The following is a 17606-nucleotide window of genomic DNA, read 5'->3' on the forward strand; positions in this document are numbered from 1 at the left end:
GTGAAAATATTAAATACAAATGTGCAAATATAACAGTGAAACCACTGGCCTGTTTTTCTTGCATGTTTCAAAAGGGGGAAAATGCGTTTCTGCTCAATGAATTTTCATTATAATGATGCATGCCAGCCGGATATTAAACCAGACCTTACGCGTTATGGAACTGTCATGATTAATATAATGTTTATCTAGAAGGCTGAAATTCTGAGCAAACGTTGATCATGGTATTTTGATACCATTTCACGAGTATTTTTTTTTTTATTTGTGGGCGGACACGTTTGAATTCATATTCAACGCAATCAACAAGCCCATGATTAATTGTGCAGTAAGGAACATAATTTTAACATTGAACGCGTTCTCGGTTTGAAATGGTAGGCCAACACGTTGAGGTATAGTTACCACAAGAGGGCGATATTGTTCCAACTTGCGCTCAGGGAACTGTGCAATATGACAATGGCTTAATATGGCCACAAAACTGATCACGTGCCGTTACTGCTTCCCGAGATACCGACGCATGCACAATCACAAGACATTCTGCAAAGAAAGATTCAGAGCCACTTTACTGGCCTAGAATACCTCGAGACCTACAGTGGCCTGGCCCACTGTGTGTCATAGTTGGGGGCATATGTAGGATGCAATTAGGTTTCCAAGACAACAGTACAGGGACAAGAACAATTAATGCCTTATAGGCTAAAAGCTAAAGTGGGACATTTAAATTGGTGGTTGTTTCAATGATTAAGACCTTTTTTTAAAATAAATACAAAAAGTTGGCATCTAGAGACCCTTTCACTCTCGTAGTTGTCAGGTCTGGCTGCTGCAATTAAGAGAAACCCTCAATTGTAGAGGCATTAGTATCTGTAGTTATCGGGATTGTTTTCATTTAACATTGTAAACCAAAAATTCTGACCGTTTTCCATTCTTTTTACGTGAAGTTTTGCAGGCTCCTGATCTAATTTCTCTTGCGTTTGCGTTTTTCTTTGCTTTCATGGCAAATCAGTCATTAGGCTGCTGCAGCAGCATGAAACCGACTTTGTAGGCTAGATTGTAACTGTTTAATCGTTAGTAGGCAACTGGCTTTTATTCATTCCGTGAGCTAGGCTTCTACTATGCTAGCTAAACGGAAGGATTTCCCCTAAAGCGTGAATTGTAGCCTTCTAGGCCTACCAACAGGCCTATGATAGCCTATTGCAGGCTATTTAACCTATGTCTAATTTCATTTTTATGCGTCGTTAGTATTGCCTGAAACTACTGTCATTAAAAACTACCATATAAATATTTTTGTCAGAATTAGTGCCTCCTTATTCTGAAACGTGACCAGAACGTTTTGTCTTTTTACTTTTATTCCGTCATCTTCCAGGTGTATGGCTGGACACCAAGGTGATTAAATGTAACGTCATACCATTATCCTAGCACTGGACGTACAAGTTCAGACAGTCTGATAATCTAAGAAAAAAATTTGTATGGATCGAGGGAGTTAAAAAATAAATAAATAAATAAAGACGTGGAAGGAGAGGCGTGAGTATGGTCAGGTGTCTCGAGCCTCATGCTACTCATCAGCGTGGCGTGACGTCACATCAGTAACTGTCCTCAGCAGCGGTGCTGAACAAGATGGCTGTACGTCGGGCGGAGAGCTGAGGCGAGGCTGCATAAAAGAGCCCGAAACAGATCGAGAAGCAGTCAGCGAGACCCATAAGGGTAGATACCTTGTAGTGTAAACTGACCGTATACATTTTTTAAAAATCAAATGCGTTTTGTGTTATGAAAACAGAAGTGGTGAAAAATATCACACGCCTTCAACAAATCACTACAAATTTCTACTCCTGATTGAAGCGGGGAACCGGGAGGACACAGCTGGCAGCCCTCATAGTCCTAATATAAGAGATGTCACTGCTCTGTGTTGGAGGTAAGTAGAAACAAATGCGCGTTGGGAAGATTGGAGGGGTGAAGAAGTAAAGAAAATGACATTCACGCTTTGACAGGAATCAAGCAGATCGTTCATCATTCAGACGCTGGTGAAAGTGTGTTTTCATTCATGTAGCCTATTCAGTTCTAAGTATAAACGGCAAATATTGTCGACAACGGTTGAAATATAGCCAGCGAGTGATTTTATGTTCAAAAATGTTTTATCGTCTGGGTATAAAGCAATAGGGAGGAATTGTTGGCAAAACTACTAGTGCTCATACATGTGCTGTGTAGGAACTGTAAGATTTCGTCATGCATCAATGGTTTTCTATAGCTAATGCCTCTTGAAATGTAAATTTACAGTTCTCTGTCCTTAGCTACTCAAGACGAGCGAGCGCTAGGAATGCATTTTCTTTTTATATATGGATATAAACACCGATTAAGACCGATTTAATAATATTACTGATATTAATAATAACAATAAATCAAACAGTAGCTGTTTACTATTTTTCCAGACTAGACCATATAGTCCACATAGCTGTCTAAGGAAGCTAGGTGGAAGGCTTGGACACCCACCTCCGGTGTCACTGAAGGAAACTAAAATCCTTTCATCAGAACTGAGGTTCTGACATAAATCGTGACAGCCGACACCATCCGATCATTCCTTTCCTGTAGTATGGGGTAGAGGACGCGCGGGGTGCTTGCGTGGGGTGAACTCGGTTCTCTCCCCGGCGCTTCGTTCCAGGGGTGTCGTTGGGTTGATCACCATATATTATCATTTTTTGCGCCGTAAGTCGTTCTGACAATTAAGATATAATCAATCTGGGATAGTTTTGTATTGGCGTTACCAAAATTATTTGACGAACACACCTACTTGCATTAAATTGTTAATTGATTGTGATCGGTTAAATATAGCTTGTTTCTTTTCTATTACATGTGTGTTCAGCTGAAGCTGTCAAATTGTGACGATTCTGATGAGTCGTCGCTTTATATGCGGTTCCACGCTGCAAAAGTGCCGTTATAAATGTAAAAAAAATAAAGAGGTATTGAGTCACCTTAGAGGACATCGTGTTATCATTATTAGTAATACCTATATGTTAGCGTTCGCTGACTATGGTAGCCTGAATGTAGGCTACATCTTTGGCGAGCACGCTGTAGGCTGCTTCCTTATGTAGCCTAAACTACATGCAAGTTTCAGCTTCAGCGGTGCGACAGCGATAAGCGTCTGTGATTTTAACATTCCTTTCAAAGAGAAAAAAGCCCTTCGGCAGTCATGTTCCCCTCTCATAAATCAAAGGATACTGTTGTTTTAAAAAATAAAAATATTTTTTTTCTACCGTACACGTGCGTGTGAGTGAATCTCATCCGAGTCCACATTTGGGTGTGGTTGAAGCATTTGCACGAGTTTTAGAGACTGCAAGTCGGCATCCTGGAATCTGTGCGTTTGTGTAGTGTGTCGCCAGCAGTGCGTTTGCGCGTCGGGCCGTTTTAGACGCGTGCCGTTATTCAGATGCTGTATGTGCAAATGGAGATTCCGCAGGAGATCGCAGAAGCGCAGTTGTTCATTTGCAGAGTAGCGTCCCCGGGATTGTATTCATTCACACGCCCAACTCGCACTTTCAGCCACAGCATGTCAATCACCGCCTAGCAGAGGAAAAAGAGAAAAAAAAGCAGGAAAAGCACCGCCAACCACACGCGCACAACCAACAGTGGGTGTGTGGGTGTGTGTCAGGACCGGTGGGTCCTTGGCAGTAATGTGTGTTAAGCTAAGTGCCTGCTCAGATGTCAGGTGCTTGATGGTATTTTGAGTGATGGCCAAAGATTATCCTGGTATGAAATTAATTCAGTTTTTTTTTTCGTTCATCTGTGGGCGTTAGTTTGCTCCGTCGTTTTTTGTCAGTTATGTTTGATTTTGTGAATTTGCTCCCAGTACATTGGTAGACGTGCGTGTCTTATAAATTAAAATTGCCGTTCCGTTTCAATAGTGGGTCTGCTGGTGTTCTCGCATTATGGGTGGGAGTGTCAGCTGAGCGGGCATCGATCTTCTGACTCCGTCTTCGCCAAGACTTTAAAATGGCCCTCGCCATGTTGTCGCTCATAATGAAAGAGACTGAAGCGGTTACGACCATCTGGGTTGACACACTTTCAGATCGATGGCGCTGTACAAAAAAAATCTGCTTCAGGACTCCCACACGAAGGCCTGACCCCGTGAGCTGTCATTTTTTTCTGTTGGGTGCGTCGTCTTGAGTCACCCGTGCCTGAGACTGGCTTTAGTTTAAGATTGCTGATTTAGCTTCCTATGTCGGCGTGCAGCTTGGAGGCTTGGCGACAGCATGGTGCACTGGTGTCACGACTACTCCCAAAACCGGAATGGTTGCAGGTTCTCCATTCCAAGGTGTTTTCGTGTAATTAGTGAATGAGTTCTTACTTGTGTATTCATAAAGCTTGACTGTTGACCTTAATAACCCCCTGGAAATTTTCTGTAGCATTGACCTGTCACGTTGCGCGAGGGATCTTCGGCAAGTAAAATATAGTTTTGATGATTTTTGCACACATTTTAACACCTTCATGAAACCTCACTGGACAGTCAAACTTGATATCTAGAAGACCTGTCACAAGAAATACCTAAATTGTAGTTTCAGTGGGTATATTATACCTTAAAGTGCAGTGAACTGAGCACTTTAAGTTAGTGTTTTATCAATGCTTTTTAACTGGCCTGACCTTTTATACTGAAATAAGAAATGCTATTATTGTTACTGTTATTACTTGTCTTGTTCCTTGCTTGTCTTTTTTCTTAGGTTTTCTTTTATATAGACTGTTTTATTACAATGCCTGATTAATGATTTCAGACTTTGATTATGACTATGATTTCAATCAAAGCTTTCTGGCTGTCTGTGGACTGAGCAATACAGTTTCATTAAGGGTTCGTAAGAGTTGATTTACTAATATTTACTAATATTGATTGCTCTTTCTCTTTGGGAAACACATAAGCATTTTGTGTCATGAGTTTAAAAGCAAAAAAAAATTGATAGTTTACATTTGCAATGTCGGACATCATAAACTGTTTTTATTTTGCAACTCCTTTAGATCATATAACTTCAGATGGAATTGCTCCTCTGAGTTTGGCCAACTGAATTCATATGAATCTTAGATTCACACTTAGAATAATCAGTCTAATTCTTCGCAAGGCTTTTTTTTCCCCCCTGCAAACTAATGAGGCTGCTAAAGACCGTGAAGGCCTCGAACCTCCACGAGTACAGGTTGTCAGGCGTTAGACATACTTCAGTGTGCTAGCCTTGGAGCTGCTCTTCAGCACAGGAAAAGGCCTGCGTTCGCGTATGAGCGGTTAAATAATTAGCACGAGCGCACAGGGTCCTTCACCAAGGTTGGCGGTGCATTTGTTTTGCCCATTTTTTGCGGTTTTAAATCGAACCGCCTGAATGTTATCCCAGAGCGGAGTGAGTTTCCCCTTTGCACTCCCCCCCCCCTCCTCATGCCCCCCCCCCTCCCGCTGTCACGCTGAGGCGGTTATTTTTAGTGGCGGGAAGAAAGAACGCGGCGGCGCTCGGGCTGCGCCTTCGCCCGGCTGCACAGAGAGAGAGAGATTAATGGAGCGAGAGAGGAAGAGGGGAAGGAGAGCACGTGCGCCCGCGCCACATGGCAGGAAGAGAGAGAGAGAGAGCGAGCGAGAGAGAGAGAGAGAGTGAGAAAGAGAGAGAGAGGAGATCCAGGCGAGGAGGGAGGGAGGGAGGGAGGGACAGAAGGATGGAGAGAACTCGAGGAGCTGTGGAGGAATCGGCGTCTTCCTGAATCCCCTCGGCGAGCGGCTGTCTCTCCCTCTCTCCTCAGCATCGCTTCGGGATAAGGAGGCGGCGCCAGCAGACATTCGCCGTCTCTTTGGTCGCTTGTCCTTGCTGCGCTGCCGTCCGTCGAATTCCCCCCCCCCCCCCCCCCCACCCCATGGGAAACGATACTGGACGGTCCGGATTGAATGGCGGTATTGTTGTGAGTGGGCACTCCGCTGGGGTGCGGCATCTATTCTGGCCCCGCCTCCTGCGTCAGAGCGTAAACATCCATAGGCGTCAACAGCTGAAGTAGAGACTGTCTGGCTGTGCCCGTGCGGCCTGCCCTGACCCTGACCCCTCACCCCTGACCCCTTGACCCCTTGACTTACTTTCCTCTCCACCAGTGATTCCATATAGAGACGGAGTCATGTACCTCTTTGTGTTTAAAAAAAAAAAAAAAAAAAGAATACATTACATGCAACATTAAAGAGCACCAAGGTCCTTCTCTTTTTTAAAAGCGATTTCTTGACTCACTGTGGCCATTGAAGGTACTATTAAGAGGGGTTCCCCATTGTGAAAGCCTTGTAATGATCTCTGAGTCACTCGAGCCATGTAATCATCCCTCAAACCCAATGGCTAAATAAATCCATTCCCCTTCCTGCATCTGATGCTGGGAGAGGGAAATGGCCCAAAAGGGAAGCCAGCCGTGCATCACCTATGATGTGAGTCTCGCTCATTTAGTTCATTTAGGTGAGTCAGCAGCATCAAGTGCATTCAGACCCACTTAAAAAAAAAATACGATGGGAATTCAATTATTTGCCGTGATTTTGTTCAAGCTTCCTGCTGAAGGGTTTTCATTTTCATAATGACTACATTTTGCTCAGTCAGAAAATGGAAAATGGTGAATGAAGGCCTCTGGGATACGTGGTCCTCCCAAGATGGATTGGGTCCTGAGGCCTCATCAGCATCCAGCTGATCACTCCATGCCCGGCAGGAGTGTGTGCGTGTGTGTGTGTGTGTGGGTGGGGGTGGGGGTGTGTGCGTGTGTGTGGGTGTGTGTGTGTGTGTGTCGGGGGGGTGTTGGGGTTGGGGTTGTGGAGACTCTTTCCCCCCTAGCAGCAAGGTGGCTCGGGCTGTGGGAGGGAGGGGCCGTTCGAGGAATATTTAGCAGACTCAGGGATTTTAAATGTGTCCCTTTCCTTTTTTTTTTTGAAACCGGCAGCTTTGGAGGCGGGGGCCCGGGCGTGGCGTCTGCAGGGGATTAAGGGGAGGGGATTGGAATATGAATGCTCTCTAAATGTGGGCCTGCTTGCCTTCCGCAGGCTTGGGGATTAATTATGAATGGCCAACTGACGTAAGTCAGGCTAAAAAAAAAAAAGAAAGTGGCACAGTTGGAGGATGTTTTTAAGAGATCCCCACCGCATTGAAAAAACAGCCAGTCTTTTTTTCCCCCCTCTCTCCCTCCTTCCATCTTCTCACAGTGTATTTCCCTTGACAGCTCGCTGTTTTTCTTTATTCTTACGTGCTGAGCTGTACAGAGAGCTGACCTTTGCCCTTTGAACTGCCCTGACCTCAGCCAATGGCAGAGGACCCCGGTAGCAGATCTTGACGTCTGCTAGCAGATTTGCGGCACATTTTTAAAAAACCGGCTAAATTTTCCATTGAAGACGTGCGATGGGAAAAGCAGGTCATGTGACTGAAATGCGTGACCTTGTAGGTGCCTCTGTACGCAAGTCTTACACACGATGCGTGAGACTCAAGGGTTCTAGAACCCTCGGAGGCCAGAATCCAGCTTGGCAGTTGAAGACTGAATTGCGCACACAAGGTGCCGGAACCGTTTCCTGAATGTTCAGAGTGGACAGACTTACGGATCGAAAGCAGATATGCGCGGAGTCCAGAGGTCAAACCCGCTCTGAAATAAGAGATGAAATATTGACAAACACAGAGGCGAGGTTCTTGGTCCAGGAAACTGGCGTGTGTGTAGTTCTCCTGTGCTTTCTGCTTATTAGGTTGGGGAATTTGGGGTTTTTGTAAGATTGGCAGGTCGATTATTCAGTGGCTCAGGATCAAAGTGGAAGCTGTTTAGACCGGTAGACGTTTCAGAATAACTGCAATGCATGGTGAAAAATAAAAAAAAAGAAACTTAAGAGACTGGCAGCAATGTTTCCCTGGAAAAAAAACATTTAATGAAGGAAAAAAACTGTATAAATATGGCTGTTGATGTTACTGCTGTTAATCTGCATGACTTTGACAGTGTTTTGAAAAAGAAAAGAAAAAACCAGTGAAATCCTATTCGTTTGTGAGTTGTGCTGTCTAAAATGACTAGGTCCGTCCTCATTAGCCAAGGCTAGTCAAATGAATCGTGTTTGTGTGGCCTGCGATTAACAGTTCCTTTGGTCATCGGAGAGGTGGGCCTGCGGTTTCTTTGTCGCTGTGGCACAGCGTACACCAGAGCTGCGCCGCTGCTGTTGTGGAGTTGTAACACATGAAATATGAGCCTCAGAGTCAGATGTCGCTAAAAGCCTGACTGATCTGTGATACCCTGTACCGCTGACACAGCAGATTCACTACTGCGCTTTCATTGATAGTTGTACTCATGATATTTTCTCTCTCCCTCTCTCCTTCTCCCTCTCCCCCTCTCTCTCTGTTGATCTCCCTCTATCTCCCTCTCTCCCCCCCCCACCCCCCCCATTCATCTATTTACAGTTAAAAAAGCCAAGCTTGATGGACCTCAAGGTGAGTCACTGATAGTAAAAGGAACCAGTGAGCATATTTCATACAGGGTTGCAGGTTTAAATCCCGGGTGCACACCGAGGTTGTAATCATGAGAAATGTGCTTAATCTGAATTGTTTCGGTAAATATCCAGCCGTATAAATGGACAGCATTTTAAAATGTAAGGAGTGTAGTGTAGTCATGTCCGGATGTATACTGTACAGCAAAATGTTAATTGTTAATTCTTCTCTAAGTACATATCAGACCTGGGTCAAATATGTATTTGTGTTGGATTCAAATACTTTTCTACGCTTTACTGATCTTGTCTGGTGTATTGGAACCAATAAAATACTCTCAAAAAGTGCAGACCCCGCCTTCTGGTCATATTGGCAGGCTCAGTTACACCAGGCAAGATCAATAGAGCACAGAGAGTATTTGAATCCAAAACAATTACATATTTTACCCAGGTCTGGTACATATGAGTCCAATCGGGACCTTGTGTCATCTGTAAGAGCTGTTTTAACGCTGGAAATGTTTGCTGCATGCTAAGCTTACACGCAGCAATGTGAGCCGGCGTGCTGTCTGGCAGGAAGGCGCAGAGACGTGTCCTGACTTATTTCCTCCTCCCTCGCAGAGAAGTTCAACACCTACGTGTCGCTGAAGGTGCAGAATGTGAAGAGCACCACCATCGCCGTCCGCGGCAGCCAGCCCTGCTGGGAGCAGGACTTCATGTTGTGAGTCTCATCCTCTTCCTCCTCCTCCCCCCCCCCCCCCCCCCCGCCCCTCCTCCTCCTCCTCCTCCTCCTCCTCTCTTGCTTCCGGGCACTCGGGGAGCCACAATCTGCTCTCTCTCTCTCTCTCTCTCTCTCACCCTCTCCCTCTCTCTCTCACTCTCTCACTCTCTCTCTCTCTCTCTCTCTCTCTCTCTCTCTCTCTCGCTCTCTCTCCCTCTCTCTCTCTCTCTCTCTCTCCCTCTCTCTCTCTCTCCCTCTCTCCCTCTCGCTCTCCCTCTCTCTCTCTCTCTCTCTCTCTCTCCCTCTCTCTCTCTCTCTTCCACGGCAGAAAGTGTGTCATCTACAGCCAGATGCTGTGTGCGTTGACTCACTTCGTTCGCTCCTGAGACCCGGTCTTATGCTTGTGCTTATGCTAGCAGGAGTGGGAAAAATAGTAAAAATGCAAATCGAGGTGACCTTTGACCTAGACTGATGCGATTGTATTTCATTTGACTATTCGTTGAGTGGGCGTGGCTTCCCTGGTGATGTAAAATGCCATCACTGGAACAGCCATTTTCCTCACCGGAGGACTGATTTCTCAAAGATGCTTTTAAAAAAAAAAAAAAATGATATTATTGGCTGACAGATCAAGTTGCCATCGAAAAGTCACTTTAAGACCAAATCCCCACTGACTGTGAGGATTAACTGCAAAGTTACAATCCCCATGATTCCATAGAGCTGATAAACATACCTATTTGAGCACTTTGATTTAAGTAGTTTGGATGGCCAGGGCACCTGTATTCACTGCTGGTGTCTGGGGGAACTTCAGAAGAGTCCTGCTGCGATGCTCTTTAACGAGACATTTTGCATCATGTGTCAGATGTATGTTCCATGGCTGAGCTGTGGTTCTTTTGCATAATACGTTCAGTTAACCAAACACCACCAGATCCCACCCGCCTTACGTACACACCGATTCTCAGTCCCACGGGAATCTGAATCTTTTTCAATCGACATCCCCTTATTCAAAACCATTGTGTGAAATATCAGAAATATCTTTGTACCTGTGCATTTGAAAGGACTCAATGGTGACAGAATCAATATCCGTACAATATAAATTATAATTCTAAAAATGTATTTTTTTTAAATACATTTTTTATAATTTGTAATTTTTTTATTAAATTTTTTTTCTCCATTTTCTAGAGTGACCCCCCCATTTGAGTTGAGATACTTCTCTTTCATCCCTCTGTAGTACTTTACCTCCTCCTCTACCTTTCCTTTAGTCGCTAGATGGCGGCGAGATCCGATGTCCTGTCTGAGAGAGAGAGAGAGAGAGAGAGAGAGAGAGAGAGAGAGAGAGCGAGAGTGAGTGATGTGTTTTCTCTTCAGACCAGAGGCTATTATTAGGGCTCGATTCACGCTGGGGTTGTGTGCCAGCAGAGCCAGTCTTCCAGGGGGTTATTAGAGATGCCCCGAGCGTAGACTGAATTGACCCGGTCACCCGCTTCAGTGCGGTCTGTTTCCTTTTCTTACTTCTTCCCCGGTTTTATTTAGGCACGTCCTTCCTCCCCTTTACCCCCCTCCCCTCCCCCCCCCACCCATACGCACACTGAAAGTGAACTCTCCTGTCCCCTTCAGATGACTCTGTAGGTCTGGTCTCTTTGAGTCAGTCTTGGCAGAGGCAGACTCATTTTTCACCACGGTCATCGGATTAAAACCCAACCCTCACAGGACATTTATTACGCACCAGCCTGAGATGGGATGGTACCCCATGTCTGGGCGGTCGTGCGCCACCACCCATCCCATCCCACCCCGCTCCCCGAATCCCCCCAAACACCCCCACCCCTCCTCTCCCAAGTCTGTCCGGAAGTCTGACTTGCTGTCCTGTGTGTGCAGTGAGATCAGCAGGCTGGACACCGGGCCTCACGGTGGAGGTGTGGAATAGTCTGACTTGCTCTCCTGTGTGTGCAGTGAGATCAGCAGACTGGACACTGGGCCTGACGGTGGAGGTGTGGAATAGTCTGACTCGCTCTCCTGTGTGTGCAGTGAGATCAGCAGACTGCACACTGGGCCTGACGGTGGAGGTGTGGAATAGTCTGACTTGCTCTCCTGTGTGTGCAGTGAGATCAGCAGACTGGACACTGGGCCTGACGGTGGAGGTGTGGAATAGTCTGACTCGCTCTCCTGTGTGTGCAGTGAGATCAGCAGACTGCACACTGGGCCTGACGGTGGAGGTGTGGAATAGTCTGACTTGCTCTCCTATGTGTGCAGTGAGATCAGCAGGCTGGACACCGGGCCTGACGGCGGAGGTGTGGAATAGTCTGACTTGCTGTCCTGTGTGTGCAGTGAGATCAGCAGACTGGACACTGGGCCTGACGGTGGAGGTGTGGAATAGTCTGACTCGCTCTCCTATGTGTGCAGTAAGATCAGCAGGCTGGACACTGGGCCTGATGGTGGAGGTGTGCAATAGTCTGACTTTCTCTCCTGTGTGTGCAGTGAGATCAGCAGACTGGACACTGGGCCTGACGGTGGAGGTGTGGAATAGTCTGACTTGCTCTCCTGTGTGTGCAGTGAGATCAGCAGGCTGGACACTGGGCCTGACGGTGGAGGTGTGCAATAGTCTGACTTGCTCTCCTGTGTGTGCAGTGAGATCAGCAGGCTGGACCTGGGCCTGACGGTGGAGGTGTGGAATAAAGGGCTGATCTGGGACACCATGGTGGGCACCGTCTGGATCCCGCTGCAGAACATTCGCCAGTCCAACGAGGTACGGTACGACTGGGCGGCAGCGTAGCGTAATGGGTAAAGGAACTGGTCTTGCAACCGAAAGGTCGCAGGTTCAATTCCCGGGTAGGACACTGCTGCTGTACTTTCCTTGAGCAAGATTGCTTCAATATATATATCATGATGTGTAAATGAATGCAGTGCAAGTGCTACGTAAAGAAAAAGCTCTGGATAAGAACGTCTGCTGAATGCCTGTAACGTAATGAAATGACTGACACGTGCCCCGCCTTCACCTGTCAGAAAGAGCATCTGCGTTTGTGTGTGTTTGTGTATACCTCATCGGTCAGGTGTTTCGCGAAGCAGGATTACCGCGTTAGCTGGATGACTGTGCCGGGTAAAACCTGGAGCGGCTCGTTTTACCGCAGTCCACGTTCCGGATTTGGGAGGGTTCTGCGTGTAATCAGTGCAGTTATCCAGCTAACTCAGTAATCCCGCTTCATGAAACAGGGCCCTTATCAGGCACGATGATGTATACTTTTATTCCGCAAACAAACAAACAAACAAACAAAAAGTCATTTCAATATATATATATAGCTGAACCCATGTAATTTTTAGATATTGGCTGAAAAGCTATCGAATTCTTATATCAACCGTGATCTTTTGCTTCTGTAAACGTTGATTGATTCCAGCCGCCTGCCATGTGATTATGTCATCACAAAAAGAGTGAAAAGCCGGATTGTCAGGCCTCTGAGCCAATCAGCAGCCATGCGTATCTCCTTCCTGTCCAATAGGAAGGCCCGGGGCAGTGGCTGACCCTCGACTCCCAGGTGATCATGGCGGAGAATGAGATCTGCGGCACCAAAGATCCCACCTTCCACCGGGTGCTTCTGGACACGCGGTTTGAGCTTCCCCTCGGTAAGACTCGAGGGTCGACACAAACGTTTTTTTTGCTGGCAGTTTTTTTTTTTTCCAGTAATGATCTCCTGTGTGTATTCAGATTTTATTCGCATTTTTTTTTGGCAGAGCTTTCTGTTCCATGATCTACTTCAGCATATTTTATGCATGTCTCCAGCATTTCGAGGGGGATGGGTGTGCTTCAAACCTGAAAACTATCCCCTCCCTCCCCCCCTTGGCTAAGTCTCTGTCATCAGCAGGACTTATATATTTGAAACGTTGAAACTGTTGACCTCCACCTGATCTGAGCTCCCCAGAAGCACCCGAAGCTAACCGCTGCAGGCTCACGGCAGGCCTAGGCAGCCCCGTGGCTGAGCGGCGGCTATGCGCTCGCGGCTACGTCTCGCGCGCCGAACGCTCACCGGCCGCGGCGTGTTTACCGCTGCAGATATCCCCGAGGAGGAGGCGCGCTACTGGGCGAAGAAACTGGAGCAGCTCAACGCCATGAGGGACCAGGACGTAAGCCAGCTTTCCCCCCGATTCGGCATGGTTTTTCCCCCCCCGCTTACGTTTACGAATGTAGTAGCGCCGGGCAGCGGAGATTGGAACACGGACCGTAGCATGCTACCAAAAAAAAAAACGTTAAATAGTTCACAGACGCGTTTCCCGGGTTGAAGAGAAGCAGCGGGGCTGGGGAGGGGAGGTTTTTCCCTCCTCTTTCTCAGTCCGACGGCGCGAGATTAGGGAACGTCGACCCGGCGACAGCGCGCGGAGCTGTGAAACGCGAGCCGGTACCTCAGGCTGCTAACCGGTCAGCTGTGGGGTTGCCAGATAGGGCTGCCAGATGCCTGGTTTTTTGGACCAGAATATCCGGTTTTTAAATTTGGCTGCTAGCTTGTAAGGAATTCCATGTTCCATCTCCGCTGTTACACTTTTTTTTCCCCCCGTGATCAGTTCTGACAACGCCCAGTCCTTCCCTCATTTGGTTGTCCAGTTTGACAAATTGTAAATCTGGCAACCCTTGCCGGCTGCCTTCGGTGATTGATTGGCAGGCGTGTCTGACGTCGTTTCCCTCCGTGCTTTTCCAGTACACCTACCAGGAGGAGCAGGAGAGGCCACTTCCTGTCCCGGCATCCCAGTGCTGTGAGTATTGGAGCGGGGGGGTCCCTGCCTCCTTACCCCCCCCCCCCCCACCCCCGCCCCTGCCCCAGTGACCCTGTCCCCCTAATTCTCCCCACCATCCCCACCCTCTGCCCAGTGACCCCTGCTAGGCTCACCTCCTCCTTCTCCTCCTCCTCCTCCTGCCTCCTGTGTGAGGAGCAGCAGAGGTGGAAGATAAACGGAGGGGAGTGAGAGACAGACGCCGTCCGCCCTGCGCGTGATTTATTGACGTGAGATGTAAGACGTGCGCTGATTTGCGTCTCGCCTACGGATGTGTCTGCTGGGGGGGGGGGGGGGGGGGGGGGGGGGGGGGGGGTTTTGGGGGGGGACCTGGGGGGGGTGGGGGGGGGGGGGGGGGGGGCTGTTCGGGGCGTGTGGTGAGTCACTGAGTGGATGCCGGTTATTGCTGTGCATGACCCTCGCAGTGTAAATCACCACAGCCTGAACCCTCCCTGCCAGGCGGTGTTCAGGGGTGTATATCAGCTGTCACTGCGGCGAGAACTCACGCAGGAAGCGAAGTTTAGCCGCCGCACAGAGGGATTGTTTTATTCACGGAAATTGGGGGGGGGGAAGGGGGGGAGGGGGGGGGTGGGGGGGGGGGTGATGCCGGCACATTTCCACAGAAATGCCAGTTTTTCCGTTTTTTTTTTTTTTGTTTTTTTTTTGGGCCCCGAATCTGGTCAAGGCTCAAAACCTGAGAGCTCTCCTTTCTTGCAGGTAATTGGAGTCTATGGGGAGACCAGCAAAGTGAGTTCCCCACTTCTGTTCTTGCATATTTTAATGTTTCGGTCCAGACGCGCTTCTCACATATTTTTCTTATTTGGGTTATTTGATGCTTTTTTTTTCTTTAAATTTATTTATTTTTTAAATTTTTTTTTAGAGCGATCCCAGTTCTCAGAAACAAATGACACGAGCACCATAGTAACCATTTTTGCCGTTATAAAAGAAACACTTTATCCTCAAAAAAAATTTGTTCCCGGCGATGTACGGCACTGTGTAATTAATGGCGGGGACGATGGTTTGTGGGTTGTGTGTGACCACGCGCTGAAGATTATGAGACAGCCACCTCCGCATCTTTTCCACATGAGCCCGTTCATTTCTTGATGGTAAGCACAAGAAATATTAGAAAATCAAATATGAACATTTTCAAAATTGCAGCATGGCGCATTTTATAAAACACTGGCACAGCACATAACCTTGCCATAGCTAGAATTCATTTTTAGTTATATGGAACCATAACGGATTGCTATTAAATGATGAAATAAAATATTACCTCCACTCGCAATATGCTGCCTGAAATTTTATGCTGAAACTTACATTTTACACAAGTGTGTCTTTTTATGGCAAATATGGTTCTCTTTTATAATTTGCACAACCTGTGCCTTTTTTCCTTGGGGGTGTCTTATGGGATAACCCTTAATTCTACAGACTATTTGTTCAGAATTAGTCTCTCTGAGATAGAACTTCAATGAAGGGAAGGATAGGCACAAGGTACTCTCCCTTGACTTTCTGAACACTTCAGAGTGTCCACAGTATTCCTGGCATCACCAGTGGCTGAAGACATTCTTAAATGGATAGCTCATTTTCATGGGGTTTTTTAAAAATGTTTTTTCAGTTTTTGTCTCAGTTTTTGATTGGTCCAGACAATTAAAAAAAAAAAAACATATTTATAAGTAGTGACCTTCTGGCTTTACACTGGCAGGTATAGTGCATTCTAGGCTTGTCTAAAGCAAAAAAAAAACACTTCAGGTAACTCCAAGGCAACTTCTACAGCGGCCATATATTTCCAGGGGCTGTACAGATGAACTGATAAATAGTTTAATACATTTATTCAGTTACAAACATTAAACTGATGATAGTTCCTTGTGCTAGACCTGATAGGAAATCTGGCCATAAGACTGAGAATGAAGGTCAGGAATACTGTGGATAAGCCCTGCCATGCTCTGTCCCGCCCACCACTCCCCAGCGAGATCCCCTCATCCTATCACATGAAAGGCTCAGCCCGGGGTGGGCGTGGCTTAACTGAAGCCACGCCCACCACTCTCTCCCGAGAGATTTCCTCATCCTATCACATGAAAGGCTCAGCCCGGGGTGGGAATGGCTTGACTCTGCCGGGGGCGGTGGGTGTGGCTTAACTCTGTCTGGCTTGGTGGGCGTGGCTTAACTCTGGTCCCTCCCCCCCCCCCCCCCCCCCCCCCCCCCCCGGCCAGACGACGACCCTGACAGCGCAGTCGACGACAGGGACAGCGACTACCGCAGCGAGACCAGCAACAGCATCCCCCCGCCCTACTACACCACCTCCCAGCCCAACGCCTCCCTGCACCAGTACCCCATGAGGCACCACCACGGCTCCCGCGGCAACTACAACGACACGCCAGGCAGCGATGTGGACTACGACCCCCAGAGGGCCATGAGGTAACTCCTCCCCTTCGACGCCCCGTTCACTGTCCCCGCCCCCTCCTGCAGAAAGGGAGTAACCGCCTCTTTTCTTTAAAACTAGGCGTCTCTTCAGTGGCTTCCAGACTTCCGGGTTCTCTGACTCTAACTCAAACATGCCGTACGTACAGAACGGGGCCCCCCCGAGAGATGGACAGACGACGCTTCTGTTCGTTTTTCATTTTTACCTTTTTCTGGTGCCGACGTGAGCTTGTCTAGCTGTGTGGCCTCTGAACCCTGGTAAACCTCTCCAGAACATTCCGCAGCCTCTGTACACGAGCCTGGAGGAGCCGTTTGCATACAAGCCCGTGTGTGAGGATCGTCCTGGGGCGGCCCACCTCCAACCAACCCCCCCCCCCCCCCCCCCCCCCGCCAACCCCTGTTTGAGTGAGCGTGACGAGTGTATGCACCGTGTCCTACAGAGACAGCCGTGTGATTCCCCCCCCCCCCAGTCTCGTGACACACTGGTTTTGCCATGATCCGAAACAAGTGTGTTTTACTCGTCTGTTTGTTCAAAGGCGCAATCCGCACAAAATCGCGCGTTGCTCGGCGAGACGCACTACTGCATAAAGACACAGTGGTACCCGGAAACTACATTTCCCAGTGCTGTTTTCCTCAGCGAAAACTACATTTCCCAGCGCTCTTCCGAGGAGGTGCCGTTTGGGCTGAACAGTGCAGTGAACCCAGCCTCAGCGTGTATAAAATTTCTTCTTGGGGGGTGGGCGAGAGGTCTTTATGCAGTACTTTCTTTTGCTTGTCTCCGGTTTGTGCTGTGAGGCTGTCTTTGAAAGACCCCCCTCCCCCTTCCCCCCCTTCCCCCGTTCCCCCCCGAGAGATAACTGACGCTCCTCCTCTCCTGCCTTCCCCCCCTGCCAGACGCTATGATAGTTTAGACTCCGCCGCCAACGGCCGCAGCGATCTCGACTCGGCCTCGGGTTCGAGCCGGCTGACCAGCCGCCAGTACTCTGTAGACAGTAGGCACTCCCTCTCCGATAGGTGGGTCCACCGAACCGTAACCACACCCAAACCCCACCCACTCCCCCCCCCCCGTTCTTCTTCCTCTCTGCCCATCTCTCCTGCTCCGGCCTGTGACTCCGCCCCCTGCTGTGATGTCGTTGGTGGACTTGTCCCGTCGTCCTGGCTATGCTTGCGTGCATGCGCTCGAAAACACCCTTTTCTCTATTTTTAAACCCTCTATAACCGTATTTGTTATATCTAATGCCTATACATATATATATGATCATACTCACATCTTCTCTCTGTGACCCCTCTTCCTGTCAGTTCTGA

The 17606-nt window shown here is 48.0% G+C and overlaps 1 protein-coding gene across 12 annotated transcripts in view; it reads left to right on the plus strand.

Annotated features, from left to right (window-relative positions):
- The first annotated feature begins 1561 nt into the window (after nt 1–1561).
- unc13a (unc-13 homolog A (C. elegans)) overlaps nt 1562–17606 on the plus strand; it is a 61448-nt gene continuing 45403 nt past the window's right edge. For 9 of the 12 annotated variants that reach the window (XR_004764897.1, XR_004764898.1, XR_004764899.1 and 6 more), the window contains exons 1-10: nt 1562–1900; nt 8391–8420; nt 9032–9131; nt 11754–11871; nt 12620–12743; nt 13171–13241; nt 13811–13865; nt 14601–14630; nt 16094–16298; nt 17196–17315. Coding sequence is in view for 9 of the 12 variants with exons in the window: in XM_035414796.1 (XP_035270687.1) it covers nt 1879–1900; nt 8391–8420; nt 9032–9131; nt 11754–11871; nt 12620–12743; nt 13171–13241; nt 13811–13865; nt 14601–14630; nt 16094–16298; nt 17196–17315 (875 nt within the window). In the remaining 3 variants the exon portion in view is untranslated. The remainder of the gene's footprint in view (nt 1901–8390; nt 8421–9031; nt 9132–11753; nt 11872–12619; nt 12744–13170; nt 13242–13810; nt 13866–14600; nt 14631–16093; nt 16299–17195; nt 17316–17606) is intronic. The other 3 variants (XM_035414803.1, XM_035414804.1, XM_035414805.1) reach the window with 1 other exon arrangement.

The sequence above is a fragment of the Anguilla anguilla genome, chromosome 4, assembly GCF_013347855.1.
Source record: "Anguilla anguilla isolate fAngAng1 chromosome 4, fAngAng1.pri, whole genome shotgun sequence".
Classification (NCBI taxonomy): domain Eukaryota; kingdom Metazoa; phylum Chordata; class Actinopteri; order Anguilliformes; family Anguillidae; genus Anguilla; species Anguilla anguilla.